Source organism: Ceratotherium simum, chromosome 4, assembly GCF_057802395.1.
Source record: "Ceratotherium simum simum isolate JZ-2026a chromosome 4, ASM5780239v1, whole genome shotgun sequence".
NCBI lineage: Eukaryota > Metazoa > Chordata > Mammalia > Perissodactyla > Rhinocerotidae > Ceratotherium > Ceratotherium simum.
Window position 1 is genome coordinate 309,435 of NC_141903.1, and position 12,568 is coordinate 322,002.

Sequence of the window (12,568 nt, forward strand, 5' to 3'; positions counted from 1 at the left end):
TTAGAGACTCACTAGCTATAAGAACACACACATAGACTGAAAGTGGAGGGATGAAAAAAGACAGTCCATGCAAATGGAAACCAAAACAGAGCAGGGGTAGCTATACTTATATAAGAGATATTTGCACCCCGATGTTCATTAGTCACAATAGCCAAGCTATGGAAACAACTTAAGTGTCCTTTGATGCATGAATGGATAAAGAAAATGTGGGGTATACATATATAATGGAATATTATTCAGCTATAAAAAGAAGGAAAGCCTGCCATTTGCAACAACATGGTCAAAACTGAAGAGCATTATTCTAAGTGAAATAAGCCAGACAGAGAAAGACAAATACTGTATGGTATCACTTACATGTGTAATCTAAAAAAAAAAAGGTTGAGCACATAGAAACACCGAGTAGGATGGTGGTTGCCGGAGTATGGGGGGTGGAGGAAATAGGGATATGTTGGCCAAAAGGTACACATTTCAGTTATAAGATGAATAACTTCATCTTATGAGGATCTAATATGCAGTATTGTGACTATACTCAAGAATACTGTATCATATACTTGAAATCTGCTAAGAGAATGGATCTTAAGAGTTTTCACTTAAAAGGAAGGTAATTATGTGAGGTGATGGATGTGTTAATTAACTTGATCATAGTAATCATTTCACAATGTACACATATATCAAATCATTATATTCTACACTTTAAAGATATTACGGTTTTATTTGTCAATTGTGCCTAATAAAGGTGGGGGGTGGGGCTGAAATGGGGGAACAAAAGTAAAAGAAGTAGTAGCTATAATAGACGCAGTGAGAAATATTTACATGTTCACTTCAGTCCTCACCAGGTATCTTAGCTGACTGAGCTTTGTCAAAATCTCTGAGAACCTGAGGTAAATGTGAAATTCCTCAGGTGCCTGCTGAACCTAGGAATAAGCCCTGGCCCATTTCTGTGTCCTTCATAATTCCATCTCCTCTTTCTATTCACCCTCCCCTCAAGTCCCGCCTCCCAGGCTCTCACTCATAGGGATACTCAGCACAGGGTGTTGGGGGAGAAAGACGAGCTCTAGGGACTCAAAGTCCTCAGACACCAGGCACATCCAGTCGGTCATACGGCTCGTCCCCTACAGGAAGGGCTACAGTCCTGTTTGTCAGCCACTGAATAATCTGTTTTTACTTCATGGAAATTCCAGACACCTGTTAGGTGTCTTGTAATGTTCAGAGCCTTCCACACACTTTTCTCTAAGTTATTCTAGTTCCACAAGTCAGTCATCTACTTCTTTGTGGGTTTTTTTTGTTTTCTATTAGACTTGAGAAAAAGGCACAGACAGGTAGGTGGGTGAGGTGATTTCTCTCTTCACTATTTTTCTCCCATTGATGATTCTAGTTCCTGTGTTCTTATAATCTAAAGTCCACGTGAGGACAGCAGTGGCTTCAAGAAGCCTAGGAACCCCCAAAACTGTCTACAAAAGATTAGATGGGTGTGCATTTTTCATCAGCATTCATAGTTGCAGTGTTGATTAGAGTCAAGAAGTCACCAGAAAGATTAGCAATATTGGTTTCTTCCCTCTCCCTGCCTCTTGCTGTCCATTTGAGCACTGACCTGCCAGCTCTCTCTGCTTGTTTTCAGAATGGAGAGAAGCTCAACAACACGCAGGTCCCAGTGCATGAGGGAGGAGGGAACAGAGCCTGGGTGTGGGAGAGGAAGTGACAGACACAGCACTGCAGAGTAACACAAGCCCACCCAGCCTGCAGATGACAAATCTGTGAGGCCCTGATGCACTCCAGGGGGCAGCTCCCCCAATCCCACTTCTTGGCCCACCTCTAGGAGGGAGAGAGGGCAAAGGCTAGGTCAGCCAGGATGGAGATCACAGACCAAGCTCAAGGGAATCAAAGGTACCACTGGACCAATGTCACAAAACAGAAAACTCTGAAACAAATCCAAGACTAAAAAGAAACCTGATATAGACAGAAGTTACATTTCAAATATGTGATAGTGTGTAAAGGAAATTTAATTCTAAAAAAGATGTTGGCACAGTTATTAGCCTTAGAAGAAAATAAAATAGAACCTCTACCTCATTTTATATACAAATATAAAACCCAGATGGAGCAAGACTTATGAAGAAATACAATGTTTTAAATATGTAGAATAAATTATGGAAAAATATCTTTTGCATCTTAAAGTATGAGAGGATTCCTTAACTGAGAATCCAGTTGTCTTTCTGTTCTGCAGTCACTGAAGAGTCTCTGGACTGTTTTCAGAGATGTTTTTCTAGCCCTCATCCTGGCACCTGGCTGCCATTTTGCTGGAGTTACTCTGCTTTGTCTTACGTGGTAGTATCATTGGTCTGAGAATTTCCTCGCCCAAATCACACGGTAAGTGAGGGAGAGAAGCATGAGCTCGTGGTTATTCAAGCATCTAGCAGGGCTGGGATCAGGGATGCTCCCTCTCACCTCTGGGTCTGTTCTTCCAGCCCCTGCTCCAGGGCCCCATCACCTGGGCCCCAGGGACCGCAGTCCTCGCCCTCCCCAGGCTGACCCAAAACAGCTCCTGTGGGAAACGTCAGCCCTACCAGGCCCTGCCTACTTCATGTGGCACCCAGAATTAGGGAAAGAAGAATTTTCAGTGCCTGTAGAGCTCATATGCTTTTCTAAGATCACACCAAAACAGCAGTGAAAAAGTTTCAGAGTAGTTAAAAAGACTTTATGAAAGAGGAAATAAAAGTGAAGACAATAAAATAACATGAGGCATCATTAAGCTTTTATCTCAAGAGCCATTTTCTCCTCCGTAGGGATGAACTGCCCCCTTGAGAATGCATGCCATCATCCCACCTTTCCTCACTGCTTCTCTTCCATCTCACCTTCCCTTCTCCCAGATGACTTCCATCCCCACTCCCACAGGATCCTAGGTGTCAGTCCCTCCCTTCAGTGTGAACTTTCCTGATCTCTTGTTTTACCTCAAATAGAGACACTCAGTGCAGGGGTGGTGGTGGGGTACACAAAGAAGGGTTCCAGGAGAGCCCCTGTCCTCCATCCACAGCTCGTCCTCCTGAGCAAAGGGCCAGGGCTGTGCTGTACCTCACACACTGCTGCATCTACTACTGGATATTGTGTTTCTGTTTCAGGGAAAATCCGGGCAGAATTAGGTAAGCGTCTTGTCATGTTTTGAGCTTCCACCCGGTTCTCCTGGGTCCCTCCTGCTCCATGGTTTGAGCCACTGTGCACTATCCTGACTCTAGCTTGGACAGGAAGCGCGGGTGGGCCAACGAGGACAGCTGGTTCATCCTCCAGACATTAACTAAGGAACTCATCCTCAGATATGTAGGGGGTTATGATGGCATCAAAACCCATTGATGGAAACCCCTGTAAATTGTCTGCAAATTTTGCCCATTGGTACATTTTGTGAAGAAAGGAACTGTAGATTTTATGAGCTCTCTGAGGGTATGTGGACCCAGAACAGGGAAGAACCTGTGGACTATCTCCCTCAGCTTCCTTCTGTACTGATGCTTTGGGCCTCTATCAGGCCTGTATCTAGCACTGATTTTGTTTGTTTGTTTGTTTGAGTCATGGATTCCAGGAAAAATTGGGTAAGAGTGTCATCACACACAGAGATTCTGTCCCACACTGTCCTCTGGGGCCCTGCTCTGTGACTTCAGCTCTTCTGTGTTTTTGGTTTCAGACTGGATAAAGAAGCAGAGGGGCCAGCCCTGTGGCTTAGCAGTTAACTGCAGGCGCTCCGCTACTGGTGGCCCAGGTTCAGATCCAGGCGCACACCGGTGCACCGCTTGTCAGGCCACGCTGAGGCTGCGTCCCACATACAGCAACTAGAGGGATGTGCAACTATGACATACAACTATCTACTGGGGCTTTGGGGAGAAAAGGGGAAAAAAGCAGGAGGATTGGCAATAGATGTTAGCTCAGGGCCGGTCTTCCTCAGCAGAAAGAAGAGGATTGGCATGGATGTTAGCTGAGGGCTGATCTTCCTCACAAAGAAAAAATAAGAAGCATAGAGTTGCAGGTGAGAGAAGTTACTTCCCCCCCACCCCCATTTACCTCTTCCTTACAAGTCTCTAGTTTATGATTCTTATAACCTGCAGGCCATGGGTCTCTGCAGAGACAAGCTTGTGATGGAGACCCTGAAATTGCTGCAGGTACTGGGGGAGGTGCATTTTGTAGAGAATGTCCATGGCCTTCATCAGATCTGGTGGGTCCATGACACCAAAAAAGGGCAACCACCCTTGGTCTCCCCTCTCACTGCTTCCTGCTTGTCATGTGAGCACTGATCTGCCTCCTCTGTTTGCTTATTTTCAGAATTGAGAGAGGCCCAGAAACACACAGGTACCAACCCTTGAGGGGGTGACAGTGGGACAGAGCCTTGGATTGACAGGGGAGAGGGAGCTGACCAGCGATGGGTAGGGCAGGGGCTGTGTCAGCCAGGATGGGGGTCCCAGGCAAAGATCCAGGGAATTGAGGGTATTAGTGAGTGGCCAGGGTTCTGGGCTGAGGGGGAAGGAGGTGAAGTTGGGCAGGAAGTGAGGGTGTGAAGAAGACGGATAGTGAGGTTGCTCTGGTCTCAGAAAGTCAAATAGGGGCTTAAGTTGGGGGACAGTGGTAGGCTGGGGTGATATACAGGAGTTATGACCTCAGAGTTGAGCATCTCCAGGCCTTGGTGAGGACCCAGGGCTTCAGTGGAGATGAGTGGATGGGCAGTGTCTGAAGGGGATTCTGACTCTGGGACCTCACCTTACCCCACCCTAAGCCAGTCTGCAGTGGGAGGGGATGACCTCTGGGCCCAGCCCAGGTCCCTACCGGTAACTCATGCTCTGTCTCCCCTGCTGCCTCCCAGTGGAGGTGATTCTGGAACCAGACACAGCTCACCATCAACTCTGCATTTCTGATCTGAAAGCTGTAACCCATAGAAATGCTCCCCAGAAGGTGTCCTACTTGGAGAAGAGATTTCCAAGGAAGTGTGTGGTGGCTTCTGAGGGTTTCCAAGAAGGGAAACATTACTGGGAGGCAGACGTGGGACACAATAAAGCTGGAGTGTGGGAATGTGCTGGGACAACATGGCCAGGAGGGCAGAGAATGTGACTTTGTCTCCCAACCATGGGTACTGGGTCCTAAGACTGTGGAGCAAACACCAGTGTTTCACACTGAATCCCCATAGAATCAGCCTTTCTTCAAGAAGCCCCCCAACATGAGTGGGGGTCTTCATGGATTACAAAGGTAGGCCCATGTCCTTCTTCAATATAAATGACCAGTCCCTCATTTGTACCCTGATACATCACTTTGAAGGCTTATTGAGGCCCCACTTTTGGTGTAAAAAGTATAAGGTGAAAAATCCGCCTCTGTAGTCATCAGTCCAGCAACCCAGGGATCAGGGAGAGAAGCCCCTTCTCAGAGATTCTTCCCACCCCCAGACACAGAAAATCAAGATCCTGCCCACAGGTGACCTTGCCTTTCCTCTCTAGGAGTGGTCCCCAAAGGGAATCACACATCACATTCTCCTTTAGGATACTAAGGTTTCTCTCAAGCTCCAGAGCCTGCAGCAGCCAGCACTGATGGCTTCTAGCTGAGGGGAGCTTGGCCCATCCATGTGGCAGCCACGACCCTGAGGTGGGGAGGGAAGAAGGCTGACAGTGGATTTAGTTTACCCCAACTCTCTGTAGCCAAATGACTTTTTACAAGTAACAACCTCTCAGGCTCATCACCTGTTAAACAGGGACAGGGATTCCCACTTCAGGGTTGTAGCAAAGGTTAAAGATACAGCGAATGTGAATCATCTTGGTGATCATGTTAGCTAATGATTTGTTCATATATTACACTTTGCTCCAGTATAACCACTGTTTATATATCTCATATTAATTCATTTTCCATAGTCTAAATTACCCACAGAATATTGATTGAGCACCTGCTCTGTGCCAGGCCTGGCCCAGGTGCTAGAGATATAGTTTAGACAACAGGGCCCAGCCTGGTGGAGGATCCTCATGGGCTCACCCCTGGGATTATCAGACAGTCCCATTCTCTCTTCTCAAGACCTCAGAGAAGACAGACAGCATATTGTGCACCTAAAAAGGGCAGGGCATGGAAACTGTTAAATAACTAAATTTCAACCAAGTAAATTTTAAAGATGTAATTGAATTTATTGAATTATTCATGAATCAGACAGCATCCCATCTAGCAAGTAGAGCAGAGCTCTGAGGAGCTGTACAAAATGGAAGGCTTTTATAGGCAGAAGATGAAAGGAATTGCCTCATCTTCCTTTGGGGAATGCAAAGGGCCAATGTACCAAATTACCTCATTGGTGCTCACCAGAAAATTCCAGATTTAAGATTACATTTCTGGGAAAGGTTGAAGCTGCAATTAGGTTAGGTATGAAGCCCTGGGCTTAGCATAAGTGACTCCATTTTGTGCCTATTGTTTCTTTTTTTTTTTTTTTTTTTTTGATGTTTTAATGGTTTCTAACATTGTGAAATTTTGGGTTGTACATTTTTATTTGTCCATCACCACATATATGACTCCCTTCACCCCTTGTGCCCACCCCCCACCACCACTGCCCTGGTAACCACAGTCCAGTTTTCTCTGTCCATGTGTTGGTTTATATTCCACATATGAGTGAGATCATACAGTGTTTGTCTTTCTCTTTCTGGCTTATTTCACTTAACATAATACGCTCCAGGCCCATCCATGTTGTTGCAAATGGGACAATTTTGTCTTTTTTTATGGCTGAGTAGTATTCCATTGTATATATATACCACATTTTCTTAATCCAATCTTCAGTCGAGGGACACTTAGGTTGCTTCCACTTCTTGGCTATGGTGAATAATGCTGCAATGAACATAGGGGTGCATAAGCCTCTTTGGATTGTTGATTTCAGGTGAGTTGGATAGATTCCCAGTAGTGGGATGGCTGGATCATAGGGCATCTCTATTTTTAACTCTTTGAGGAATTTCCAGACCGTTTTCCATAGAGGCTGCACCAATTTGCATTCCCACCAGCTGTGTATGAGGGTTCCTGTTTCTCCACATCCTCTCCAACATTTGTTGTTTTTTGTCTTGGTGATTATAGCCATTCTAAGAGGCGTGAGGTGGTATCTTAGTGTTGTTTTGATTTGCATTTCCCTGATGATTAGTGATGTTGAGCATCTTTTCATGTGCCTATTGGCCATCTGTATATCTTCCTTGGAGAAGTGTCTGTTCATTTCCTCTGCCCATTTTTTGATCGGGTTGTTTGTTTTTTTGTTGTTCAATTGTGTGAGTTCTTTATATATTATGGAGATCAACCCCTTGTCAGACGTATGTTTTGCAAATATTCTCTCCCAGCTGGTTGGTTGTCTGTTCATCTTGATTCTGGTTTCATTTGTCTTATAAAAGCTCTTTAATCTGATAAAGTCCCACTTGTTTATTTTTTCTTTAGTTTCCCTAGTCTGGGTAGGCATGTCATCCGAAAAGATTCCTTTAAAACCAATGTCAAATAGTGTGTTGCCTATATTTTCTTCTATGAGTTTTATAGTTTCAGGTCTCACCTTCAGGTCTTTGATCCATTTTGAGTTAATTTTTGTGAATGGCGATAGCACATGGTCCACTTTCATTCTTTTGCATGTGGCTGTCCAGTTTTCCCAACACCATTTATTGAAGAGACTTTCCTTTCTCCATTGCATGTTCTTAGCACCTTTGTCGAAAATTAGCTGTCCGTATATGTGTGGTTTTATTTCTGGGCTTTCAATTCTGTTCCATTGATCTGTGTGTCTGTTTTTGTACCAGTACCATGCTGTTTTGATTACTATTGCTTTGTAGTATGTTTTGAAGTCAGGGATTGTGATGCCTCCTGCTTTGTTCTTTTTCTTTAGGATTTCTTTAGCTATTCGGGGTCTTTTGTTGCCCCATATAAATTTTAGTATTCTTTTTTCTATTTCTGTGAATAATGTCATTGGGATTCTGATTGGGATTGCATTGAATCTGTAGATTGCTTTAGGTAATATAGACATTTTAACTATGTTTATTCTTCCAATCCACGTGCATGGGATATCTTTCCATTTCTTTATGTCATCGTGGATTTCCCTCAATAATGTCTTGTAGTTCTCATTGTATAGGTCCTTCACTTCCTTGGTAAGATTTATTCCTAGGTATTTTATTCTTTGTGCAATTGTAAATGGTATTATCTTTTTGAGCTCTCTTTCTGTTAGTTCATTATTAGCATATAGAAATGCAACTGATTTTTGTAGATTGATTTTGTACCCTGCAACTTTGCTGTAGTTGTTTTTTTTTTTTTTTAATTTTTTGTTTATTGCAGTAACATTGGTTTATAACATTGTAAAAATTTCAGGTGTACATCATTGTACTTCTATTTCTGCATGGACTACATCATGTTCACCACCAAAATACTAATTACAACCCATCACCACACACATGTACCGAATTATCCCTTTCACCCTCCTCCCTCCCCCCTTCCCCTCTGGTAACCACCAATCCAATCTCTGTCCCTATGTGTTTGTTTATTGTTGTTATTATCTACTACTTAATGAAGGAAATCATATGGTATTTGACCTTCTCCCTCTGACTTATTTCACTTTGCATTATACCCTCAATGTCCATCCATGTTGTCACAAATGGCTGGATTTCGTCGTTTCTTATGGCTGAGTAGTATTCCATTGTGTATATATACCACAGCTTCTTTATCCATTCGTCCCTTGATGGGCACTTAGGTTGCTTCCAAGTCTTGGCTATCGTGAATAAGGCTGCAATGAACACAAGGGTGCATGTACCTTTGCAAATTGGTGTTTTCAAGTTCTTTGGATAAATACCCAACAGTGGAATAGCTGGATCATATGGTAGTTCTATCATTGATTTTTTGAGGAATCTCCATACTGTTTTCCATAGTGGCTGCACCAGTTTGCACTCCCACCAGCAGTGTATGAGAATTCCCTTCTCTCCACAACCTCTCCAACACATGTTGTTTCCTGTCTTGTTAATTATAGCCATTCTGATGGGCGTGAGGTGATATCTCATTGTAGTTTTGATTTGCATTTCCCTGATAGTTAGTGATTTTGAACATCTTTTCATGTGTCTGTTGGCCATCTGTATATCTTCTTTGGAGAAATGTCTGTTCAGGTCTTTTGCCCATTTTTTAATTGGGTTGGTAGTTTTTTTGTTGTTGAGATGCATGAGTTCTTTATATATTTTGGAGATTAAGCCCTTATCAGATGTATGGTTTGCAAATATCTTCTCTCAATTGTTAGGTTGTCTTTTCGTTTTGTTGATGGTTTCCTTTGCTGTGCAGAAGATTTTTAGTTTGATGCAGTCCCATTTGTTTATTTTTTCTATTGTTTCTCTTGCCCGGTCAGATGTGGTGTTTGAAAAGATTTTGCTAAGACTGATGTGGAAGAGCGTACTGCCTATGTTTTCTTCTAGAAGTTTCACAGTTTCAGGTCTTACATTCAAGTCTTTAATCCATTTGGAGTTAATTTTTGTGTATGGTGTAAGGTAAGTGTCTACTTTCATTTTTTTGCATATGGCTATCCAGTTTTCCCAACACCATTTGTTGAAGAGACTTTCTTTTCCCCATTGTATGTTCTTGGCTCCTTTGTCAAAGATTAGCTGTCCATAGATGTGTGGGTTTATTTCTGGGCTTTCGATTCTATTCCATTGATCTGTGTGTCTGTTTTTGTGCCAGTACCATGCTGTTTTGGTTACTATAGCTTTGTAGTATATTTTGAAATCAGGGAGTGTGATACCTCCAGCTTTGTTCTTTTTTCTCAGGATTCCTTTATCTATTCGGGGTCTTTTGTTGTTCCATATAAATTTTAGGATTCTTTGTTCTATTTCTGTGAAAAATGTTGTTGGAACTTTGATAGGGATTGCATTGAATCTATAGATGGCTTTAGGAAGTATGGACATCTTAACTATGTTAATTCTTCCAATCCAAGAGCACGGAATATCTTTCCATTTCTTTGTGTCTTCTTCAATTTCTTTCAGCAATGTTTTATAGTTTTCGGTGTACAGATCTTTCACCTCTTTGGTTAAGTTTATTCCTAGGTATTTTATTCTTTTTGTTGCAATTGTAAATGGGATGGTATTCTTAATTTCTCTTTCTGCTACTTCGTTGTTAGTGTACAGAAATGCAACTGATTTTTGTATGTTGATTTTGTATCCTGCAACTTTACCATACTCGTTTATTACTTCTAAAAGTTTTCTGGTGGATTCTTTAGGGTTTTCTATATATAAAATCATGTCATCTGCTGTAGATGTTGATTGTTTCTAATAGTTTTCCAACAGATTCTTTAGGGTTTTCTATATATACAATCATGTCATCTGCAAATAGTGAGAGTTTCACTTCTTCGTTACCTATTTGGATTCCTTTTATTCCTTTTTCTTGCCTAATTGCTCTGGCCAAAACCTCCAGTACTATGTTGAACAGGAGTGGTGAGAGTGGGCAGCCCTGCCTCGTTCCTGTTCTCAGAGGAATGGCTTTCAGTCTTTCCCCGTTGAGTATGATGTTAGCTGTGGGTGTGTCATATATGGCCTTTATTATGTTGAGGTACTTTCCTTCTATTCCCATTTTATTGAGAGTTTTTATCATAAATGGATGTTGTATCTTGTCAAATGCCTTCTCTGTGTCTATTGAGATGATCATGTGGTTTTTATTCTTTGTTTTGTTGATGTGATGTATCACGTTGATTAATTTGCGGATGTTGAACCATACCTGCGTCTCTGGTATAAATCCCACTTGATCATGGTGTATGAACTTTTTAATGTATTGTTGTATTCGGTTTGCCAATATTTTGTTGAGGATTTTTGCATCAATGTTCATCAGCGATATTGGCCTGTAATTTTCTTTCTTTGTATTGTCTTTGTCTGGTTTTGGTATCAGGGTGATGTTGGCCTCATAGAATGATTTAGGAAGTGTTCCATCTTCCTCTATTTTTTGGAATAGTTTGAGGAGGATGGGTATTAAATCTTCTTTGAATGTTTGGTAAAATTCACTGGAGAAGCCATCTGGTCCTGGACTTTTATTTTTTGGGAGGTTTTTTGATTACTATTTCAATCTCTTTACTTGTTATTGGTCTATTCAGATTCTCCATTTCTTCTTGGTTCAATTTTGGGAGGTTGTATAAGTCTAAGAATTTATCCATTTCTTCTAGATTGTCCAATTTGTTGGCATATAATTTCTCATAGTATTCTCTTATAATCCTCTGTATTTCCATGGTATCCGTTGTAATTTCTCCTCTTTCATTTCTAATTTTATTTACTTGAGCCTTTTCTCTTTTTTTCTTAGTAAGCCTGGCGAAGGGTTTGTCGATTTTGTTTATCTTCTCGAGGAACGAACTCTTTGTTTCATTAATCCTTTCTACTGTTTTTTTGGTCTCAATATCATTTATTTCTGCTCTGATTTTTGTTATTTCTCTCCTTCTGCTGGCTTTGGGCTTTGTTTGTTCTTCTTTTTCTAGTTCTGTTAGGTGTAATTTAAGGTTGCCTATTAGGGCTTTTTCTTGTTTGTTCAGGTGGGCTTGTATCGCTATGAGTTTCCCTCTCAGGACCGCTTTTGCTGCATCCCATATGGTTTGATATGGGATGTTATCATTTTCGTTTGTTTCCAGATAGTTTTTGATTTCTCCTTTAATTTCATCAATGATCCATTGGTTGTTCAGTAGCATGTTATTTAATCTCCACATTTTTGTCACTTTCCCAGTTTTTTTTTCATGGTTCATTTCCAGTTTCATAGCCTTATGGTCTGAAAAGATGCTTGTTATGATTTCAATCTTCTTAAATTTATTGAGGCTTGCTTTGTTTCCCAACATATGGTCTATCCTAGAGAATGTTCCATGCGCGCTTGAGAAGAATGTGTAGTCAGCTGTTTTTGGGTGGAGTGCTCTGTAGATGTCTACTAGGTCCATCTCGCCCAGTTTTTCATTTAAGTCTACTATTTCTTTATTAACTTTTTGTCTGGATGATCTATCCATTGCTGTAAGTGGGGTGTTAAGATCCCCTACTATTATTGTGTTGTTGTTGATTTCTCCTTTTAGGTTTGTTAATAGTTGCTTTATGTACATTGGTGCTCCTATGTTGGGTGCATATATATTTATAAGTGATATGTCTTCTTGGTGGAGTGTCCCTTTTATCATTATATATTTCCCTTCTTTGTCTTTCTTAACCTGTTTTATCTTGAAGTCTACTTTGTCTGATATGAGTATGGCAACACCTGCTTTCTTTTGTTTGCCGTTAGCTTGGAGTATTGTCTTCCGTCCTTTCACTCTGAGCCTGTGCTTGTCTTTAGTGCTAAGATGTGTTTCCTGAAGGCAGCATATTGTTGGGTCTTGCTTTTTAATCCATCCTGCCACTCTGTATCTTTTGATTGGAGAGTTCAATCCATTTACATTTAGGGTAATTATTGATATATGAGGGCTTAATGTTGCTGTTTTGTCACTTATTTTCTGGTTCTTTTGTGTTTCCTTTGTTTCTTGTCCCATTTGTTTTGGACTGCCAATTCAGTTTGGTTGTTCTGTCTTATGATTCTTCTAGTTTTCTCTTTGTTTATCATATGTGGTTTTGCTTTGATTATTTGTTTAGTGGTTACCTTGAGG

General features: G+C 41.4%; 1 protein-coding gene across 1 annotated transcript; it reads left to right on the forward strand.

Moving 5' to 3' along the window:
* Positions 1 to 421: 421 nt before the first annotated feature.
* Positions 422 to 5,342, forward strand: LOC101407505 (butyrophilin-like protein 8). Its single transcript, XM_087430272.1, is given in 7 exon segments — positions 422 to 459; positions 1,297 to 1,319; positions 3,114 to 3,134; positions 4,086 to 4,139; positions 4,300 to 4,326; positions 4,835 to 5,023; positions 5,026 to 5,342. Coding segments are annotated over 7 exon segments (669 nt in total).
* Positions 5,343 to 12,568: the final 7,226 nt, after the last annotated feature.